This window comes from Stylophora pistillata, chromosome 7 (genome assembly GCF_964205215.1).
Source record: "Stylophora pistillata chromosome 7, jaStyPist1.2, whole genome shotgun sequence".
Lineage (NCBI taxonomy): Eukaryota > Metazoa > Cnidaria > Anthozoa > Scleractinia > Pocilloporidae > Stylophora > Stylophora pistillata.
The window spans coordinates 25,996,019-26,019,464 of NC_142525.1; the positions used below are offsets into that span (position 1 = coordinate 25,996,019).

Consider the following 23,446-nt stretch of genomic DNA (forward strand, 5'->3'; position numbering starts at 1 on the left):
ATACAGACCTGAAAATAGCTTTGACAAGAAGCAGCCGAGGGAAGATACCTCTTCATGTTCCAATTCATTTCCACATTGGGCTGAAAAGAAAAAGTACAAAAATAAAGGAGATGAGGTATTAAGAAGAGGTCAATTTACTGCACAAGAGTTTTTCAAAATACTAAAATATGGCTCAAGTTTGAACATCTGATGTGGAAATGGAGCAGTATAAATGACATAATATTTATAAATGAGTATTCTGTTCCAGTATGTTGCAACCTTTTTTTTCTGATTTATGTTAGCAATTGGCTGAAATTGTTACACATCATGGAGCACTTGGAAAAGAAGCCAAACATTTAGACTGACAGCACTTATGAAGCTGCCAATATTTAACAAATCAGTAAGGTGAAACAATCTTAGATGAATTCTTCTCCAAACATTAAAGATCAGAAATGCAACTCTATATTTTTCTACTTCAGACAGTATTAGCTTATTACGAAGGCAGGTTAAAAAGTTTATTCAATAAAACATTTTAAAAGAGATACAGCAAAAACAATAAAATCCACACAGATAGAAAAAAAATTATCATAAAAAAGAGATTTCCTTTACTTCATCATCATCATTAGGAGTGGCCATCAATTCATCACTACTGTTCTGTGGATCCTCCATATTTTCCACAACCTCTTCTTCATCAATTTCCTTGGGAAGCTTGCCTCTCACCCCACCATGGTTTGCCTTAGAATCAAAACAAAGTTGTTGCATCTCCAACAAATAACAGCACATACTACCAGAGTTTTAACTGGGGTTCATTGCAGGAAGAGTCAGTACACTGTAACGTACACAACTAGGCGACCCTTCTGCATTTTGTCTGGTTTCTCTGACAATCATTTTTAACTCTTTACACCCTAACATCAGTATGCATATTCTCCATACTGTTCTCTATACATTTCCTCAGGAGCTTCAAGGAGAATTTGCTTAACAGTCAAGAGCTTCTTTAGTTGGTGATAAATTCCTTTATAGTCTTGTGATCTTAATGTGTGAAATTGTAAGGAGAAAATTTGAAGCTAGTCATGCTAGCCACACTTGGAGAGTATGCATACTGATGTTAGATTGTAAAAGGATAACCTTTTCACTTTGGTCCAAGATCTCAATAGTAATTCTCCTAACTTTCCACTTCTCGGAGCAGACCCATAATCATAACAGTAGAAATAAAGACCTTATCCGCCCACCTCTTACCAAAACAACTAAATTTCAAACATCCTTTAGTACAATGCCGCCAAATCCTGGAACACTCTTCCTCGTAACCTACGCCATGATCAGTCTCTCACTAGTTTTAAGCTAAACATCAAGAAACACCTAAATTATCTTAATTAGTTTTATCTTTTTTGTACTACTCAAATGATTTTTACTGTCTATTATTTATTCACAATTTAATATCTCTTCATAATTTTTGTATAGATCTCCAATTATATTAGCTAATTTAGTAATTATTCATATTATTTTGTACAGATCTCCATTTAAACCAGCTATGCTGAACTGGAATTTCTGTATAAATAATGTATATAAATATAAATAAATAAACTAACTGTCTGCCATACAATTCTTATGTTATTAGTTCAGAGAATTTGGTATTGGATCAACTACTACCTCCCTAATTGATGTTTTTCTTTATTCTCATCACTCGTTTTCTGGAGATTGTGTTGATATTGTAAGGAGAAATTCTGTCTTGGTCACTTACGGGAGATAAAGGGTTCAAGGAATGAGACAGTCTAATATTTACCTGGTCCATCCACATAAGATACTCCCAGCAAGATTCTGGTTTTATTTCTATACTATGGAACAAGTCTTTTCTGTGAATACTATTGAGAATGAAATCCACGTATGCCTTGGCATCAGCAACACTGTGGGATGAAAATGAAAATGGCATGCATTTTAGGTTGTTGTTTAATGATAGGTTACATGTGACCAGCCTTGAAACCCATTGCTTCCAGAGTTTATCCTGCTTTCTATACAACACTGATGTGCAATTGTAAAATGCCAAAATCCATGACAAAATAGTTGACACATTGCCACTAAGATTGCAATTTTTTGCTACAGCAGACCAATTTTTATTTTTTTTCCTAAGCTGCCCCTTTACAATGGAATACTTTGTTTTGTGTTTGGAAAATACTGAAAAGCGGATGCAGTAGCAAATGGTGAATCATTTTAAATTTTAATTGTTAATTCTTAATTATAAACGACTTTGCGGATTTTGTGTCTTTTAAGTTTCTTGCAAATTTTAGGCTGAGCCCACCCTTCCCACCAACCAGTACTTTGTCGGGTTTCCAACACAAATCAACCAAACCCACTTAAACTCCTACAGAAAGGAAGGCACAGTAAGAGGAACCTGTGTCATCCAAGAACACACTGCCATGAACCAGCCAGGCTTTAACCTGGATTTCAACCTAGAGTCTGTACACAAATCTTCCACTTCAAAGTTGTGCCAAGATAAACTAGTTGCAGAAACCCTATTATAGTACTGTACCTTCTCTTCTTTGTGCAAATGATTATTCTGCTAAGGTTTGCAAACACTATAGTGGAACCAAGACGCTTAAATTCAGCTATGAGCTGAAAAAACCAACAGCAACCACAGATTTTAGAGTGTATAATTTAAATTATTAAAGGAGAGGTCTGAAAGGACAAGACTAGAGATGAAGCTTTCTCAGCTCCCCCCCACTAATTTTTTTTGTAAGAAAAATAAGGGAGGAGCTGATATACAGAAGATATAGAGAAGATAAATTATCAGGCTTTCTTAATGAATAAGAGAGGGGAACGTCATTACGATTTCATGACAATTGTTCAAAAGAAATTATCTTCAGTCGAGCGTTTGTTAACCATTATGAGCTTAAAATCGAGGAAAAGCTTTCCACAAGCGATCAGGTGATGGAGACTTTAAACTAAAATGAAACTGACTAAGCCGACAATTTCTCTCAGTTTTGCTAAATGTAAATTAGTTGTTCACTATTTCTGGCTTATTCCAGTTTCCTGCAAGAAATGCAGACTGGAAAAAGCTGTCAATTTCTAGCAGCAGCCAATACGTGCATTGAATTCCAGCTATTTCCAGGTTTTGAAAGAACTTAGAACTTGGAAACACTGGAAAAATATTTTCTAGAAAAAAGTTAGAATAGGAATCTGGATTAAAGCTGTCATATTCTAGAAACTTCTAGAAAGCTCCAGAAATTAACAGAAAGCTGGAAATTGGTTTTGCAAGGGGCATTCCATGATTTTTTTCGTACTTCTGATGATCGTGCTGAGGAGTCCTACACATAACCCTTTGGGTCACTTCATTAAAGCTAAGTGAGAAGGTACTGCTGGTTTTCTGTTGAAAGAGTGTTAGTTAATGAACAGCGGGGGGCCAAAAAGGAGGGTGAATTACAAACCTGCATGTATAACTTCTTCATCATTCTTTGGACCATTCTACACAAAGCTGGATCATAAAGAAGAGCAGAGGGAGATGCTAGCCACCTGATTAAGAGAATATAGAATGCAAGTTACTACAAATGGATTAAATCAGAATAAAGCAAACTGAAACAAAGGGTGGAAGGTACATGAAACCACTCTCAAAGCTTAATGACTCCAAAAGACTGGAGGTTAGCTTGCTTCAACTAGTTCCTGGCATAGTGGTATTTGTTTCTCTCCCTGGGTGAGATGATAACCATTAGAAGGAGCGCACCCCCCCCCTCTCCATCCCTATGTATGTAGTGAGGGTTTTAGATAGACAGATAGATAAATCGTTTATTAAAAAGAAACACCTTGCAGTCCGAAGACTGAATTATGTGTATAATTTAGTTTGAAAATCTTAATAATAAAAATATACAAAATTTTCTAATAAAAATGTTTCACTTAGGATAATCTTGTGTTAAGAAAATATACCTACTTAAACATAATTATATATTTACATCCTTAAGCGCTATGGCTAACAACAAAAGATTTTTTAAGACAATCTGACAATTAACTGGTAACAACTTGTTTTATTAGGGAAGGGATCACTGTGAACACAATGCAATTACTCTTCAAAGGGCTCAAATCGAGACCTTTGAACTGGTGTCCTGGATGTCAAACATTAACCTTTTCACTCTCAAAATCTGATTGTTAATTCTCCCCTCCTGCTGCCACACATTTTCCTGTAAATTAGTTATGAAATTTTGGTTTTGGTCGTGCCTGATAAGTTTGAGTATTTTCATTACCTGATTGCTGGATAATGCATAGATAAAATACAGGATGAAGTTACAAGTCAATCACTTCGGGAGTCAAAGGAAGAAAATACCCCATTCATTTACCATAGCAAGGATAATTGTCAGCTTAAACCACAAATATCAGCTGTCTCCAAAACCTGAGCAGTTTGCCTTAACATATTGTACACTACTGTGTCTTTTTTCTCATAATTTCACCTGTAAAAATGCATCAACTGTGCATCTGCATTCAGATTTCCATACGTAGACACCTCATGTAACCAGCTGTGAACCATACCCTTGAGGATTCTGCAAGAAAATAATTATAATTCCTTGACACCATGAAGTAAACAGAAACCATGAAGCAAAAATTAGGGCTCTTCGTACCTACAGTTCTTCAAATTTGCACACAACTGAAGAAGTTTGAGAAGTTCTTTTTGTCTGTTCTCATTTAAGGGTAGATGCAACAGCTGTGGTGTTGCATTCAGTGAAATTGTATTATTTCTGTGAATAACTATTTAATGTGGCTGTTTACTAACCTAAAAGCACTGGAGCAAAGAGCAGCTTCATCATAAGTTGTCAAACTGGAGGCTGCACTGGACCCTCCTTGCACTAGTTCTACTAAAGAAGCCTACAATCGAAACCAAAGGCATCAGTTTTTCCCGAGGGCTACTCTCCTATATGGCCATAAAGATAGGGGCTACCCCAAAGGGAGGGGGGGGGGTGGTTACTGAACTGTGTTGGTCTGCAAATGAGAGTAGAGTTTTAATATTGCAGTCTTACATCTGGTCTGATTTTAAAGGAAACTTCAAGTCTCCTGCATCTTCTCTGTACTGGGTAGAAGGTGAAGTAAAAGAACTCACACACTTCTAGCAAAGAGTAGGGAATGTAACTACCACTGTGTGGTCTGGCCTTGTTTCCAAAAATTCCAAAATTTGGGGCAACTATTAAATCTCCTTTCAAAAATTTTAAACTTCTCAATGCAGTCAGGCCATAGTCTCTTGCAAAGTGTTGTAAGGTGTATTAGAGCATATCAATGTGGAGATTGCACAATAATGCATCATTATCATTACTAGTCAAGAAAAAGGGCATAATTATAATATTCATCAAAATAGGGTATTGTCACCTGTGGCATACTGTCAAAACTGATTCCAGTTGCAGAGCCTCCTTCAAAGTCATTGATATGTGCAGACTGAAAACAATTATGACAACAAAGGCAATTCTGTTAACCCTTTAACTCTTTGAAGTGATGAACATGTAACTTCTGCCTATAATTTCCATACATTATCCAGAAAACAGATCATGAGAGTACTCAAACTTATCAGGTAGTTGTTATCTTGATCTAACACCATATTCTTGTGATTAATTTACAAGGAAAGTTATAGCAGTTAGAGGTGAGAATTAATAATCAGATTAAAGGGTTCAGCAAAAGTGCCATCAGAATTTTCAAACAGGTATAGATTAAAAAACAACAACAACAAAAACAGCAATGGATACATGCACATTACTACCTCTGCTAGAAAACAACTGAAGACTTGAAATGACTCTGTTATTGATTGAAGTTATACCACTCAAAGCTTTTACAGCCTCCCTTAGACTAAACCCTTGACATCCTTATATTCATAACAGGTGGCCAATTGTGGAGGATGGGAGTTCCTGACAGGGTAAAGTAAAGTGGATCCTAAATCCCACTGCAGCTATTCTAGCTGTGAAGACCTGGCAGGAACCCTGAACCAGCTGGCAATTAGTAGACCACTTTCATAAATGGCTGCCGTATAAATATTCTTTTGTTTAAATTTAAATTAGCCCTTCTAGCCTCGCTTGAGATAATGTATTCTTTTGAATTTTGTACTGGAGAACGAGGCCAGTAGGGCTAATTTAAATTTAAACAAAAGAATATTAATCTGGCAGCCATTTATGAAAGTGGTCTATTAGGTGGAATGGCATGACCACAATGGGCCAATATACCCCTCCCAGTGCAACTTTATGACTATGGAGAGCGGTGACACCAGATGATGATGATGATGATAATGATGAATAGCATCAGTGATGGCAAGCATGAATGTATATTTTGTTTATATTTACCTGCAATACAGTGTTCACTGCAAAACAGTCAATTGAGAGCTCCACACAAACTGTTGGATAGCACCCTGGGCGATTAACTTCAATGTTTCCCCCTTCTTCAGAGACGACACTAAGTCTATTGAATAAAAAAATAAACCATACTTGATAAATTATGATATCATTGAAATAGTAGACATATTATGCGTAATAGCCACACAATGGTGACATTAAATTTTTTTAAATACCTCAGGGTTCTCAATAGAAGGCAGGCAATACTGAGGGCTCAAGAGCTGACGAAATGTACAGCCTTAACAATGTTACATTGTTATAAGAATGAATACAGTCAAGTTGACAGACCTATTATCATCATCTTCCTTGCCACCCAGATCAGGTCTGTCCATTGGTGACATCCACAACAAGTGATTGTGCTTCTGAAGGTGACGTGCATAGAAGAGGTCTGCAGCAAACAGGGTTGGGTCTGATGGGACATTTCCCACTGGGACATGAAAGTACTGAGCTAGTTCAAGCTGAGTCTGGTGGTAAGATTGAAATTGATTCAGCGACAAGTCATTTGTCATTGCCTGTAGGAGGGGGGGGTTCGAGGATTTTGGTTGTGTTAGGATAAAATTGCTTTGATCCCCCCTTGTAAAATTCTAGCGATTCCCCCTCATTGTAAGATGATTGACAGTCAACTTTCTATAGTCCACATTTTATACTCTGTTGGTAATGAATGACCCTCCATTATCCCCCCCTGAAAACCATGTGATCCTCAAATCAAACTCACGCTGTAGACTTGTTTGATTTTGAAATCATGCAGATCAAATTGCACTCCACTTAGTTCAATTACCATTATACATACAAGAATCATCCCTGACCTGGTAAAACAATTCCACCTCAAGGTAATGCTGTACCATCCTTCTTGCAGCATGTCGCTGCCAGTCAAGAACATTGTGCTGAGCATTGCTGTTGAATAAAATAATCAGTCAGTCACACACCTAAACATGCAGTTTATCCTGGTTCAAAAAGGAAACAGGTGGCAGTATGGTTATCACCTGTGGATCAAATGCATGTTATCTCTCCCCCTCCTCCCCCCCCCCCCAAATGTTTCCTTGAGGTATTCTGACAGGCCTGGCTGAATGGTCAGCATGAGTAAACATACCAGTTGCAGTACACCTGTATACTTTTTTAAACGCTTGGAAACAAGAAACAATGTGAGAAAACCACATAGTTTGTCCAGTGACTCATGGACAATGACCTTGCTTGTGGCTTGATCTGGATTTCTTATTTGGAGTCCAGGGGCATTTTTCTTTTTGAGGTATTTGATGTTAATATAAGATTGAAACTTATGTGACCAGGCTCACAACTGTGTATGACATTGCAATATTTTCATCATAGTTTTAGAATTACATCTGCAGAAACTATCGCCTATGATAATCAAATCATCCTACACACAGGATTTGGATCATATATTTCCTTTGTCACACTCTCACACCTAACTTCAAAATCATACTGAAGAATTTCCTTCGTCCTACATACAGGATTTGCATCATAAATTTCCTTTAGGTCACACTATCACACCTAACTTCAAAATCTTAAGAATTTCCTGCTGTTGTTCGATTCCTTATAAAAGAAGTACAGTTAAAGTGCACCTACACCCAAAAATTTTTTTTCGCTTAACGAAGTAAGCTTATTTTTTTGAGTATTTCTGCGCAAAAATTTTTTTATTTGCTCAAATCTTCAATTTTCTATGCCCAGTCAAAATACGGAAAATCGGCCGCCATCTTGCCCCACGACCGAGTTTAAAGAGGAATGGCTCTAGTGGGTAATGTGACGTCAAATCGAGAACACGAAAGTCTGCTTTTCACACATTTTCACTTGTTTGGGAAGGTTGTAGTCGATAATTGTCCGAAAATATGCCGACTAAGTGTGTTGTAGAAGGATGTAGCAACGTGCGAAATTTGCAAGAGGGTATCGCGCTCCATACAATCTTCATACAACACACCTAGTCGGCATATTTCGGTCGATATCGACGACAATCTTCCCAAACAAGTGAAAATGTGTGAGATGCAGACTTTCGTGTTCTCGATTTGACGTCACATTACCCGCTAGAGCCATTCTTCTTTAAACTCGGTCGTAGGGCAAGATGGCGGCCGATTTTCCGTATTTTGACTGGGCATAGAAAATTGAAGATTTGAGCAAATAAAAAAGTTTTTGCGCAGAAATACTCAAAAAAATAAGCTTACTTCGTTAAGCGAAAAAAATTTTTTGGGTGTAGGTGCACTTTAATTTAATTCAGTAGTTCAGAGTGTCAAGACCTGCACTTACAAGCTCAGGACCTCTTGGTCACAAAAAGTAACTCTAGTGTAACCTCAAGTTAGTGACCTATTTTACTGAGGATTTGCTTGCAATGACCCTTTTTATATTTTTGTGTACTTTCCTGTATAAAAATATTTTATTGTGCCTATAAGTCTGTCTCTTTGTTCAATTAAACAACATCAGAACCTGCCTCGGTCACACTTACATTGCTTTTATTCCTCTCGTATGAAAGTTGAAACTATTGTTTTGTGGGGTTTAATTAGCTTAGTGTTACTGGAGACTTAAAATGCATGAAAGTGATCCTTGCAGTAATAAACCCTATTATAGTAGTGGAAATAAGGCTTAATTGAAAGAAAATTCAGGCCCATACGAGATTTGAACCCATGACCTCTGCAGCACCAGTGCGGTGCTCGACCAACTGAGCTAACAAGCCAACTGGGAGCCAGTCATTATGTTGGTTAAAAATTCACTGAAGACTTAAGTAATCAAAATAGAACAGTAAATCTCTCTCAAGGCCACAAAACAAAATTGAAATTCTTTACCAATCATGTTTACTACAACCTAAAAATGTAGTTCAACACCATAAAAATTGCTGGCCATTTAAATGCCTCAAAAGCCAAAGTTTAAGGCAGAGTAACAGTAAGTACCAAATAAATGTATCACTTAAATTACCTGTCACTGTATGGAAGACATACAAGTGGAAACTCTTGAAGACTTGGAATAGATGATGTAAGATGATTGACGTCTATAACAGAACAAAAAGAAATGTTTCTCCAGTCAGCCTACAACAGTTTTTCAATTTCTGTGGGAAATTCTCCTAATTCAGATCAACTTATCTAACTTAAGTACTGCCATCTAGTGTACTATTAAATGCATGATAAGCTGTATAATACACACATCATGACTGTTTCTTACTCATGATTTATTGGTGGACAGATATGTAAGACATCACCATTTACAACATTTTGCTTTCTTATCATAATCATAAAACAAATAGATTTCATGGAGCTGACAGGTTCTGTAATGTCTAATATACTGCAATAACTTTTTTTTTATTAAACTGCAGAAAAAGAAGTCTTATATTCACCACTACTGGCTAGAATTGCATAACTGATTAAAATCTTGCATTCTGATAGGTTAACAAAGCAAGGTATTGGAATTGCATGTTGAAAAAGAGGTTAACTGATATCGTTTCACATCTTTTATTTTGTGCTCAGGATAAAAAAAAAACAGTATTATTGCTGATTTCTTTTTTTCCTTTTTTTAATTATTAATTGTACGCAATTCAAGGAAAATCCATTACTTGACTCCTGAATTCTTTATTAAATTGCACTTGAAAAGCAATATTGCATTCATCGCTTCCCAATTCGTGTGATATCAGTTTTATATGCAATTTAACATGGAATTCTCTTGTCAGCTAATGAATTTTCCAATAGAATAACACAAAGTACCATACCCCAAGGTGACTGCACCAAAATCATTGTGGGTCCACGCCTCTCCTCTTTATAGTTCATAAGAAATCTTTGAATTGCCCTGTAGGTCTGTAAAGATACCAGGTATTAAAAACAAAAATTCAAAAATCTTTAAAGAAATATGCATATGGACCACAGTTATTATATAGATACATGCTCTTACTGGGTTAAATAACTGGCATGCTGAATTGTCTCACGTAAATTGAATCGGTTATAAACATATTAGGATATTTTTTCCAGGCAAAATTCCAAACAATAGAGAAACAATCTTGAAGTAATATGAGGAACTTTGTACCTGTCGAGGGTCTGTATCAACTCTGACATCAAATGCAAGATTCTCTGGAGGAAAAATGCTTTCATCTCCTTGATCCCTTTCAAGCCTGCAAATAAAAGATCCAAAAAAAAAAAAAAAATTAATCTTGTGTCTCCTAAACTGTAACCCTTTAACTCTCAACATCTGGCCCCGGTTGTTCGAAGGATGGATAACGCTATGCACTGGATAAATCTCTATCCAGTGGATAGCGCAGTACGTTTTGGTAACATTTATCTGCTGGATAGCAATTTATCCGTTGGATAGCGTTATCCGCCCTTTGAACAACCGGAGCCTGACTGTTAATACTCCCCTGTAGCTGCTACACATTTCCATATAAATTCGTTAGGAGAATCTGGTGTTCAATCAAGGTAACAACTTGTACCTGATAAGTTTGAGCATTAATTCTCGCTACCTGTTTGCTAGATAATACATTTTAATATTGTATGGGAAGAACAGGGGTTTCATTAATGTTTTCAGGAGGAAGCCAACTGGTTTTCACAGGCAGGAAAAAGTCTTTGAACTGAACTTCTTTATAAGATAAACTTTCCTCCAGATTGTCAAACCAGGTGGACAAAACCGTCCTCACGACTGGTCAATTTGCCCAGTGCCTGGCTCTCAATGAAACCCCTGGAAGAAACATGTTAGTCACTCAACATAAACTTTCCTCCAGATTGTCAAACCAGGTGGACAAAACCGTCCTCACGACTGGTCAACTTGCCCAGTGCCTGGCTCTTAATGAAACCCCTGGAAGAAACATGTTAGTCACTCAACTTATTAGCCAAGTGGCTTGTGACGTCTGAGATGTTACGACAATTTCAGTTTGTTTACTAGCCAAACTGGCTATGGGAAATCAAAAACCACCAGCCAAAACTGAATTTCTACCAGTCTGTGGCTAGTTGGCTACTATTAGTGTCGAGCCCTGCACTTAAGGGAATGTCAGGGTTGTAAAGTCTCAGTGAGCCAAAAAGGCATTTAACCTTTTAGCCCCCAAAAAGTGGCTAGCATCTAATTTCTCCTTACAAAATCACCCCTGAATCACACATTAAAACCCATTGACACCTGAACCGCCCGTAACCGCCCGAACTTCGCGATCGCCTCGCGCGAGAACGCTTTCCCCCCTACCTCCCATACTAAGTGGAGTTTTGTCCCCAAACTTCCTCTATAGTTTGGAGATCAATAAGCCAATCAGAATCCGTTGTTTGCGCATATATTTTTTCGACTTTAGGGGGTACTAGAGGGGCATTACTCTATGCGTCTTCACTAAATGATCAAATTTGAAAATATGGCGTCCACGCGGCCGACCCTCAAAATTTTCAGGTCGGATTTTTCGTTCATTTGCGATCGAGTTAGACCTTGTGGAATTCAGAATGTAAAGTAACAATGCTATAGAATACTCTACTTGGAAAAGAATGGATATCCAGGTCTTAAAAGTGACAGAATAAGCTCTCAAGTCAACGACATTACGATTCTCTAAGGCGATGCGAATTATGGACGTAAAGTGAAAACCGAACTTTCGGACTTCAAGCAGGGCCTGGCGACAATTTGACGATTCGATGGCCCGGTAAATATTATGTTTGAGTAACAATGTGTTCAAAAAGTATAGTTTAATAGAAGATTTTGCCTCAAATCGAAGTTTTTTCAGAATTCTCACCATAACGCTGCGCAATTTCTGGCCACGAAGGCAAGTAAACAACGATCCAAGCATGATGAATTTTACCGCGTGGGCTTTTTACACGTAAGAAATTCGTACGTTTTTCGCTTATTACAGTAAATCAAAAACTGTTTTGAATAAATCTGACGTCCCGAAATATTTCTTGGCCATTTTAGTCTTGCTTCCTATTGATAGATTCCATGAAACTTGAGATCTCTTCACTCACGGACAAATTTGCATATTCCCTTTTGAAATATGATCCACATGCCTATTTTCACACATGCGAAAATATTTAGCGATTTTTATCTTTCATCTTGATTTTTGAGTTAAAACGTAATATGCACCTATCGCTTTTTTCGCCGGAAATAAGTTCTTTAATTAGTCCTCTTTCACTGGAGCTTTTTTTTGGAAAAGCTGATTTTTAAAAATTTACTGCGCATTGTGTTTGCCTTCTTGGTTTCTCCAAAATTTTGACTTTTCGTCGGCACGTGTTACACGTAAGTGTCAATGAGTTAAGGTCATGAGGATAAAGGAAATGATCACCAACTAAAAAAGCTCTTGATTGATAAACAAATTCTCCTTGTCAGCATCTTAGGAATGTATGGAGAACACTGTGGAGAATATGCATAAGACCATCTCAAGGCCTAAACTTTACTAAGTTAATCATCTCATTATATGGTTTGTGATATGAAGGCTCATATGCTCTACCCTGGAATGAAAGATTTAAACTTATGAAATTTTATCTTAGACAGCTTGGGATACAAATTAAAAAATTTCAAGATCCTCTTTAGCATCTCTACAGAAAAGAGGGCAGCATTCAAAAGCTTCTCTCCTCCTTCGTTACATATCTTTCCTTTTTTTTTTGTCATCTGACTGTATTCTTAAGATACATGTACCTTGCACTTCTTTCTGCTTGATATAAAGAAGACAAGTTTGGCATCTGGTTAGTTCTCACCAAATCCAAAACAAACACAGAAGCCTGAAAAACAAGAGTCAGTTTTTAGAATTTTTCCATATCAAAAACACTTACTCAACATGTTTTTCATCTCTTGAAGTCAAGTATGGAAAGAGTCCCAACAATGATATTGAACCACATCCTGACAACAATTTCAACAGTTTTCACACAATAACTATGCAAGTAGTTCATTCAATCTTTGTAACTTCCATAAAAAAGGACTGTGCAAACAAGCATTGGAGCCAAACTTATATTCTCCTTAACAAAGTTTACTGATTTGCCATTAAACTTTACCTTGTGTAAAGCTGGAATGAAGATGGCAAATATGACTCGATTGTCTCTACAAGAGAAAGATGTAAATCAAATTTACTTACTGAAGCTCACTATTATGATAATCATTATAACTGTATTTCAAACACACTTTTCATTGAAATATGACATCTGTAATGAAATTTTTCAAAGCATGGAGGCTTTGAAAGGTGATAAAATACACAAGTCCCACCTCGTACTAGCAAAGAAATGTGTCACAAACCAGAAAAAAAAATTGTTTGCCTATTATATGAGAAGAAACAAAGAACAGAGCAATTGGTGGTAATGTCACATTCTGATTGGCCAATTCACTATTGTTGATAAGAGTACAGACAACCCTGTTTGTGTCAACATGTCACGCGACATGTCACGCAAAGGAAAGAATCATTTTATTTGACGGCTATTTATGTGATGAAAAAAAATTGACAGTGGTTTAGCACAGTCTGTACTGACTTATCAAAAATGATATTTGTCATCACAGTGTTTAAAATTTGTTGACTGCTCTTCCTGAGTCCACAACATGTTGATCACCGTGATGACGAATATCATTGTCAGTAAGAGTGCAGACCATGCTAAACCACTGTGGATTTGTTAAAGTCTTACGAGGAGCTGTGATAAAAATATATTTTCTTCAGATTCACATTCTCCATGTAGGAACACTCTGCAAGAGTCTTAAACTCCAGTTGGTCCAGCTCAAATGTATCCAGATCCTGAAAGACAGATTTTTTTTCTTCTCATAAGATTGTTAATGACTATTGGCTAATGTATGTTCTTGTAGACAAAACAAAAGGTGAATATTTAAAAAAGTGATGGACTTGAAATAGACACTGTGCATTATGATTAATTGCACATGACTTCAATACTGACCATTCCACTACACAGCCTTGCAAAGATCTTGTTCACTTTACAGACACATCCAAGTTTAATTATTGCTCTTATTAACAAGGGAACCTAAAAATTAAGTAATCAACATGAAATAAATTCACAGGTTGACCACAAAGCACTTGGATACCAAAATTAACTCAGGTTGATATTGGGTTATGGGAGGGGTAGGTGCACAGTTGCTCAGATCTAATCAACCCCCAGACTGATGAACCTCAAGCAGTCAATCTCTGGGGAAATAAGGTAAGTGTTGGCATGGAGACAGAACCCATTATCAAAAGAGTACAAGGAATCCAGAGCAACAAATAAATGACAAGGGTAATTCAAGATCTTTGAGGATTCCAATCAGAGGATTGGTGCCCTTAGAGAGTCAAACACCAACATCAAGCAATAGCTTGACTGATTTCAAGGTCAATAATGTTATTTACTGAGTGACTATGTTTTCATCTGCTTGAATTTATGGCCCATAAATCTGGCAGGAAAAAACCAAGACTCTGTAACTTAGTATGGACAGAGAAAACAGGGTTAGTTAATAGATACTTATGATATTTCTGGATTAAAAAAAAGGGGGGGGGAAATTTCAATTCAAATAAATGCTAAATGCTTGCTAGATAGACAAATCATAGCACACATATACCAGTAGTAACTGAGAGATATAATAACACTGCTTACAACTTTAACGCCAATACCTCCATCCCTAAGCAGTAAGGCAACTGCTTAATCCCAGAACTTTACACTTAGACTCGTACCCTTCCCATCCCGAGCATGCCCATCCCAAAAGAAATAGGGTCTGTTATATGTTGGGCTACCTGTGCCCTTTTTACCATACAAGGAAAACCTCGTGGTGAACTCAAGCGAGCAATAACTGAGATTGACCAACCATCACTGTTACTGTGTTTAATGGTAGTTTATTTAATGTTATACTTTTGAATATATTACAGGGTCCTCAAATAGACAAAATGAAAACCTTGATATTACATGAAAAAGATAAAAGAAACAAAATGCGGAGGCTCAAATGCTATCATTGTGCCACCTTCAATCAAGCTCTACTCATGTACAATGGCAGTTGTTGGGCAATATTCGCAGGTACCAGTGCACTCAGTTACCCTATGTGATAGGTTCTGCAATGGTACCTTTCAGACACTTTTGACCTTGAACAGTTTAATCATTAGATGTCATTGGTTGATGCCAAGGTAACTGATAAGAGCATGAGCTCATGGAGAAAATAGTCCAGTGCCCAGTTGGATAAAGGACGGATATGCTATCCAAAAGATAAATCGCTTTTCAGTGGATAAGGGACTGCAAAACGTACAACACTATCCACTAGATAGAGATTTATCCAATAGATAGCATTATCCAACCTTTGAATAACCAGCTGTATAACAATAATGCAATGAGCCAAATTGTTAATTCAAACCTGTGATTCATATATTCCTTCAATGTCAGGGGATGATAAGTCTGTGGCTAATTCACTAAAACAAAAAATAATGAAAAAATTAATTGCAATTAAAACATCAACGTATTGATGTAACTGAAAACTGAAAAATAACATGAGCCATCAATGGCAGCCATCAATGGCAAAGATCATCAGTCAGACTTACTAGAATATAATTCATAAAGGAACACTTACAAGAGTCTGTCTGCTCACCTGGAATGATCTCTGAATATTCTTTCAGGAACAGTGTACTCATAGAGGTTAAGAACTGGATGAGAGTGTGGCAATGTTCGGGAAACTTTCCTCCATGCTGAAAGGATATTAATGAATACTTCCTCATAATCAAAAACTCTAATAATTTTATAAAGGTACACCCTTTCACTCCCAAGATCTCCAGAGTAATTCTCCCCACTGTCTGCCTTACAGCTCTAATGATATAACCGCCTCCCAGTTAGCTCAATGGATAGAGTGCTGGACTGTTGTGCGGGAGGTCGAGGGTTTGAGCCCCAGCCGGACCAACACTCAGGGTCTTAAAATAATTGAGAAGAATTTGCTACCTTTCTATAACATCAAGAAATGGTTAGATATTCTAGTCTTCTCGGATAGGGACAAATAAATGGAGGTCCCGTCTCCTGCAGGGTAAGGGGCAGGAGATGTTAATTTCCCACACACGAGAATACTGTGTGATGGATGTCCTCCCCTGGGGTGGGATGGGTGGGAGCTAGGGTGGACTAGCACGAATGGTTCCTATGTTCCTTTCTAGTCCTTCCCCACTACAAAACTTAATGCAGTGAAAATGGACTAAATTAAAAATTAAAAAAAATTTGGTATTGGATCATCAGATAATCCCATGATTTTCTTTTTTCCTTATTCTCATTACTTATCTGCTTGATATTGTATTGATAATGTAAGGAGAAATTCTGTCTTGGTCACTCATGGGAGTTATTAATACAACCTAACATTTGTGTGCGGGACCCTGAGGTAAGAGGTACAGATTTGCGACCTAAAGAGGCAGGAGTGTTTTTTCCTTAGGCACTTTACTCTCATGGTACCAGTCTCTTTAACTAGAGTATAACTGGGTACTGGCACACTTTCATGGAAGCCAAATAAAATGTTAGGGGGTGGGAGTGACCTAAGATGGACTGGCAACCCATCCCAAAGGAAAAAGCAATGTGCTTAATCACTTCATGCTATGAAAACTGGGAAAAGCTCCCCCTTAATAAGCCACTCAGCCCCTGAGCATACTTTTCCCTCTACTTTTGTTATTCTTGCTCCGAATTCAGGATGAATGGAACTTGGAGTGAATTAAGGTTTTAAAAAAGGTAGTTAAATTAAAAAACCGATTAAGTGAAAAACACTTGAAGCACTGAGAAGAACCAACCAAAAACTCCACCAACATATCATACCGGTTGTGAGCAGCTCATCTGAGCCACAACAGAGGGAGGAAAGTTTTTGCTCCTGAAATGCTGCATCAAGCTGAGTGGCACAGAATGGTCTTATCTTGTTGCAGTTCTTTTTTTATGATCAAATCCAGTCATGTAATTTAAAATCATTCACTGAGACCAGAGTGATGTCTTAACTACTTAAGATAAAGATAGGAAATTCAAAGTAACATTTTTATTTTCTAGACGCCTAAAGTCCTTGTTGTTGATGATACTTTCTTTGCTGCTGTGTTTGTCAAAGCCATAACAATGTTGTATGAGAAATGAAATACACTGAACTTACTTGTCCCAGCTCCTTCTTTTGGGGTGTGGCAGTTTACATAGAAAATCCTGGGCACATTAACTTTGATTGTGTGGAGATCGGTGCCTACTATAGCCCAAACCTTGAATGTTCCTGGATCACTAGTTTCAGCCAACTGAATTATAGAATAGAACAAAAGTCCATGAGTTATTGCTTTAAGCTAGATCCATAAGGTATAATTATGAAAAACCAAAATAGATGACACAAACAATATTTCCATCTTGAGGTGTCAGACACACAAACTCTCACCTGTATTATTTGCCAAGGAGTATCTACAAGAGATCTAGCTTGCTGTCTCATGAATGTTGACAGCCCAGTGGATGGGCCACGCCCAACAGCCAGCGTGTTCATACCCATAGCATCAGCTTCCTTACGCAAACGTTTTCTCTCAGCACGTTGTTTGGCCTGAAATTCCCATTTTTTCTTTTGAAATTGCACCCATTTCTCCTTGTCTTCCTAAAGAAAGGTGTATTGATCAAACCACATCAAGATAATCAAATTGAACTTTGTTTCATTCAAGACAAAACAAATTTGTTAATTTTTTTTCACAGATAAATGACGTAAATACTACTTTGACTAGTGGATGGTAGTGGATTATGAAAAAATCTCAGAGCATAATTTTTTATTCCAGATTGTTATGGAGCTCAACAAAGCTATTTTCATTCTCTTTTAATTTGATTTGACAAAAATGTACCCTGGACTTTATTTCAAAAATAAATTTCTCTATTCATCCATCTGCTCTTTGTAGATTATAGGATAATCAGATTATGTTCCAGCTAGGTCACACTGAGAGGACTGAATCATTAGAGAAAAATGTCATATTATAATTACAAACCCAGCTAATTAACACCTAGTTTGCAGCACTTACGTGGTTTTATGCAAATGAAAAAAAAAAACTTGATCAATCAGTCAAGCTTAACCATAAAAACAAATTATTGATTAAAATAATCAGACTTGACATCACTCTGTGTTTTTCCCAACCAAAATGAGAGCTGAAGGAAAAGCTACACACCTGACACTTTAAGAAAAACTGTCTTTAGCTTTGGTGGACAAACTAAGAAAGACTTAATGGGTTGCACAAAATTATGGCCCCAAGTGACTTCTAAAGAATCACCAAGTTTCCCATGTGTTTCACAGGAGATAGGATAACTTGGTGGAAGAAGAGTTTGGCAATCCATCAAAGGTCACTTGGGACTTTTTTCCAAGCATCTCTTCAAGTGCAAGTTGGGGTATTTCACCTTGTTTGGCCCCCAATGTGGAGGTTCCCCTAAAACTTCTCTCCATGTTTGAGACAACTGTCCATCAGTTTGCTGTGAGGAATTTCGACTTGTAATGTTGGAGAAACTACTACCAAGAGTCATTTGTCCATGTTTCCTCTTAGTGGCCACAGGTATACCAGGTGGCGATTTCCCTTTCCCACCAATATCCTCTATGTCCAAGGATTGACTTTTGGGAGGACTGTGGTTTTCTTGATTGGAGATGTCATCCTGTGGCTATAGATTTGAATCAAATGAGGGTAAATTTTCATTAAGTTTTGAGACCAGTTTATAAGTGAAAGACAGTATGTAAAACATGAACCAAGTTTCAGATTTGAGGAGTTCAGAAGGTCTTAGCTGGTTCCATCCCTGGAAGGGATATTTTTTTTTCTTTGTCCTGCATGCTCATGGCTAGACGAAAAAACATCTTTCTTCATTTCATAATAAAAACTCACAATCTTTCCTATTCTATTATTGACAAATCATGCACATAATTGTGCACAATTGGGAGCCAATGCTAATATATTGATTCAATTATCTGTTGATGGTCAATCAGTCACTTAACTGTTGGTCATTTAAGTTTTAAAATCAGTAAGCAATGAACAGAAAGAGGGCCATTCAACAGCTAGTGTATATCATGTTTGTTTGCTCTTTCCTTTTTTAGTTAAAAGTACAAGAAAAAGAACAAATTTTAACCTTCTTCTTGGGAAGTGGTGCAAACATGGCATTGATCTTCTGTTGTTTGAAAACATCGTTTCTTTCTAATAGCCTTTTGTGTAACCAGTCTGGATGAGAGCAACGAGGAACAGGGTTACTGACCTAAACAAAAGTAAGAAAGTTGTATTTTTAACAATACTTCAACTCATGAATCTCCAAAGAATGCTTAAGAGATACCTACTTTAACTTATTTGAGTCCAACACAAAGCTGTCATTTATAATTCATTTATACTTGACAATGTAAAAAAAGTAATGAGTAAAGAGGAAAACTTCATGATCAACTGCGCAGCTTTCATGCTTGTGAGGCAAAAGATCAATAACATGGTCCTCTGTGTCAAGGAGATCTGTCTTTATTTGTTTCCAGGAGAGAGGATCAGAAGATTTTGGTTGTATCATGATTATAATATTTACCTGATCCCCCAAGTAGGGTCTGTGATATTCTTACAACCCCACCCATCACTCTGTTGTTGACTGATCACCCCACCCCATCCATTCCCCTTGGAAACCATGTGACCCCCCCCCCCCCCAAAAAAAAAAAAAAAAAAATCCACCCCAGGAAGTAAATAACAACTGGTCCCTAACTATTGATAAAGAATGGTCACTGTACATGTACATACAAAATGGTAAAGGGACTGTTTGGTACAAGCTTCATGGAAGATTTTCAAAACTTTGACAACTAAATGAAATCCTGCTCAACTAAAATAGAGTGAAGCTGTTTCTGAATCATAGATCCATACAGCTTACATCCTTAATTTTTGGTAAATTAAATCCACAAGCAAAACAATTTATGAAAATTAGTACTTTCTGTAAAGGTGCAAGGGTGCATTACTGAGCAATATTTTTAGATTGATTATCACCTTGAAGTTTAAGAAATTATGCCCCAGCCCTTGCCCAAGCCAAAATATTGCAAAACAATATCTTTTCAAATTTACCAGCAAGTCATGAAAATTATCAACTTCAAGGTGAAATCAATATGTCTTTGAACAGTATTATTGTGAAAACTTGGTCATACTCCTTGCAGTGCAGCTGGAATAGTAATGATCTTCTGAATACAACTGTTTAGCCGCTCAATGTAATATTGCCAATCTAGGATATCTCTGATGTCAAAACTGCTCATGGATGCATCCTTTAGCCAACGTCGTAGATAATGTTTCTTCACACCATCCTCTGTTTGAAAGATTGCCAAAGGTATGGCTCTTTCAGTAACTGGTGATCCTTCCGGCTTTCTTGAAATAATAAACCGGCAGCTGAGACCCTTGTCTTTGACCATCTGGTCACCTAGAAATTCTGACAGTCTCTTTGCTGTACTGATTGAAGTTGATTTCTGTCCTTCGTAATCTTCAAGCTTTCTAGACATGCTGCGGTTCTCACAGATCAATTCAAAGAGTTCACTGTCGGGCATATTTGCTGCCTAAAAGAAGGAAATTAAAATGACTGTAATAGGTTGAAATGTCTCTTGGTGGTAGGGTTCAAATCCACAATTCTCTTCTGCCACTGCCAAAGCTTCACTTAAATATTTAACTACACCAACTCCCACAAATATTGATGAGTGAATAAAAAATTGTGACAGTTATTAAATATATAAAATCATCAGTTCAGCTTGGATGTACTCTCTTAGCTTAACCCTTTAACTCCCGCAAGTGATTCACATGTAACTTCTCCCTACAATATCAATACACTATCCAGCAGACAGCTAATGAGAATACTTGAATGCATCAGGTTGAAGTTATCTTAATCTAATGCCAAATTCTCATAACTAATTTACAAGGAAATGTGTAGCTGCTAGAGGGGATAATTAACAATCAGAACTTGCAGTTAAATGATCAAGTAATGTACATGAACTTGACCTTACAAACATACTAAGCACTTGATTGTGCTTGAAAATTGTAAACAAATAAATAATAAATAAATAATTGACAATGTAGGGAGAATTTCATTTATTTTATTTCCAAGAATGATGGGGTTACCACACCTTGCTGAAGAGAACATCAAGCCAATAGTTTGCCACTTGGGCCACAGCAGCATAAACTTCATCTAGAGTTTTCCCCTGAAGGAAAGCTTCAAAAACAGATGATTGGAAAATCTTGACCAGCTGTAGCTCACCACGTCGCTTTACTTCAAATCCTTTCAATTCTGCCAAGGATCCATCATCATTGAACACTGCATATCTGATAGAAAATACAGCAAGGCATAAATTGTGTTACAACTTAAATCAAACATTGGTGTACAGATCAAAAACATAACAGGTGTATAATCAGTCTTACAATCTGCAAGAGTATTGCCTCTCTATTGACACGTCAAGTTGCAAATACTGTGGTTATCACTCATTAGTAAATACTAAAACAGTGGATAGCGTTGAAGGTACGCTCTGATTGGCCAGTCAAAATCCGAATATCCTTGGCTATTTACCTCCAAACAACTTGGAAAAAAATGGCATCCCGGTTTGCATCCGCGACAAGCGAAGAAATCACTCAAATCAATTTTGGTGGTGTATATTATCTCACTGTTTTAGTATAAATTATACTAAAACAACTATTCACCTCAGTGTCGGTGGTTAGTGGAGGATATTTACCTTGCCACTTTGCAACTTGGTAAATATCCACCACTAACCACCTCCACTTCGGTGAATAGTTGTTAATTAGATGATGTTTACCTAAATGGTTTACACCCTAACATCAGTACAGATATTCTCCATACTATTCTCTATCCATTTCCTAAATCACTACCAGGAGAATTTGTTTAACAATCTAGAGCTTTTTTTGCTGTTGATCTTAATGTGTGATATTGTAAGGAGAAATTAGATGCAAGTCACAGTACTCTTAGGGGTCACATGATAAACTAGTAAAGTTCCAACAAAATAAATACGTTTATTAGTAGTATGTAGCATTCTTCAATTTTGATAACAGATGCCATGCCACACCAATGTACTCTTTCACTCTGGCACTCACGAGCACACATGAGAAATGCAGTACAACACCAATTCACACTTTTACCTCTTCTTTAATTTCTTTCCTTCTTCTTTTGAGGCAGGAAGAATCATTGCTTTATAGGGACCATCAACCTGACAATGAAGGAATGAAATTAATTTCAGTTCACTTTCCCTTTACCAATTACATATAATTCCCCCAGTCTAATAAAATATCATACAAACTACCAATTGAGAGGGCTAACTTTCTTTTCTGCAAAATAGATGTGTCAAATTTCTCAACAAAAATTAAATTTAAAAAAAACTTTCCCTTCAAAGGATTGTAAACATCACAACTACCCCAACAATTATAAGCTTAGGAAAATGCATTAGATAGTAGATTCCACATTTCATTCATATCTGTGTGGAGGCGTACCTCAAAAAAGATGGAGTTTTCGCTTCTTGTTTCATAGATCAGATTCTCTGCATCTGTAAGTTCATGGTACTGGTCATTAGTGTAGTGGTTCTAAAAGGAAAAATGGTAAGGTGACAAAATATTTTTTATGCACAACAACTTTAAAGTGCAATCTATCTCACCTCTTTACATAATTATAATTAATCAAGACCAACATTCAAAATACCTTAACCATGATGTTTAACATAGCTCCAGGGTAAGAAATTGCCACTTTACTCTTCTTTGGATTAGTTGTAGTTATCTGTGTGTCAAATGTTTCATCAATTTATTTCTCAGATATAATACAAGCTGTGATTGGTCAATTTGGTGAGTCACACTGTTGGTCAAGTTTCAAAAAAATCAAAGCCAATAAATACTATTAATTCACCTGGAAGTTTTCAGGGAAACTTGCTGGCAGAACACACCAGATTCCATCAGTGTCTAATTCTAGAGGACGTCTTAGAAATAGAAGCCACAAATGAATTAGTGATCAATAAAGGATGCCATTTTGAATACCTTAACATTAGATTTCCAGTATGTACAGTAAAATTTAATGGTTAAATGTTTTTTTCCTTAATTTTTAGCTGCTGTTTTTAGAGAAGACTTATGAAGACCATGCACCGAGGATAACAAGGTCAGGTTTTATGTCCTAATAATAATAATAATAATAATAATAATAATAATAATAATAATAATAATAATAATAATAATAATAATAATTTAATATTTATATTGCGCAAATTAACATGTCGATATGATCAAATGCGCATCACAACACTGTTCG

General features: G+C 36.8%; 1 protein-coding gene across 2 annotated transcripts in view; it reads right to left on the reverse strand.

Moving 5' to 3' along the window:
* LOC111336012 (DNA polymerase epsilon catalytic subunit A) overlaps positions 1-23,446 on the reverse strand; it is a 59,032-nt gene that overhangs the window by 8,324 nt on the left and 27,262 nt on the right. The window contains exons 28-57 of one of the 2 annotated variants that reach the window (XM_088727137.1): positions 23,051-23,120; positions 22,850-22,924; positions 22,645-22,734; positions 22,297-22,364; positions 21,276-21,471; positions 20,316-20,714; positions 19,283-19,405; positions 18,569-18,823; positions 17,580-17,786; positions 17,313-17,445; positions 15,801-15,897; positions 15,570-15,624; positions 14,138-14,221; positions 13,874-13,980; positions 13,256-13,301; positions 12,903-12,985; positions 10,338-10,422; positions 10,027-10,111; positions 9,243-9,315; positions 7,130-7,217; positions 6,612-6,787; positions 6,276-6,390; positions 5,317-5,382; positions 4,730-4,821; positions 4,410-4,499; positions 3,399-3,483; positions 2,504-2,586; positions 1,760-1,880; positions 589-714; positions 9-80 (exon numbers count right to left, since the gene is read on the reverse strand). In XM_088727137.1, the coding sequence (XP_088583263.1) occupies positions 9-80; positions 589-714; positions 1,760-1,880; positions 2,504-2,586; positions 3,399-3,483; positions 4,410-4,499; positions 4,730-4,821; positions 5,317-5,382; positions 6,276-6,390; positions 6,612-6,787; positions 7,130-7,217; positions 9,243-9,315; positions 10,027-10,111; positions 10,338-10,422; positions 12,903-12,985; positions 13,256-13,301; positions 13,874-13,980; positions 14,138-14,221; positions 15,570-15,624; positions 15,801-15,897; positions 17,313-17,445; positions 17,580-17,786; positions 18,569-18,823; positions 19,283-19,405; positions 20,316-20,714; positions 21,276-21,471; positions 22,297-22,364; positions 22,645-22,734; positions 22,850-22,924; positions 23,051-23,120 (3,445 nt within the window). The remainder of the gene's footprint in view (positions 1-8; positions 81-588; positions 715-1,759; positions 1,881-2,503; positions 2,587-3,398; positions 3,484-4,409; positions 4,500-4,729; positions 4,822-5,316; positions 5,383-6,275; positions 6,391-6,611; positions 6,788-7,129; positions 7,218-9,242; positions 9,316-10,026; positions 10,112-10,337; positions 10,423-12,902; positions 12,986-13,255; positions 13,302-13,873; positions 13,981-14,137; positions 14,222-15,569; positions 15,625-15,800; positions 15,898-17,312; positions 17,446-17,579; positions 17,787-18,568; positions 18,824-19,282; positions 19,406-20,315; positions 20,715-21,275; positions 21,472-22,296; positions 22,365-22,644; positions 22,735-22,849; positions 22,925-23,050; positions 23,121-23,446) is intronic. The other variant, XM_088727138.1, reaches the window with a different exon arrangement.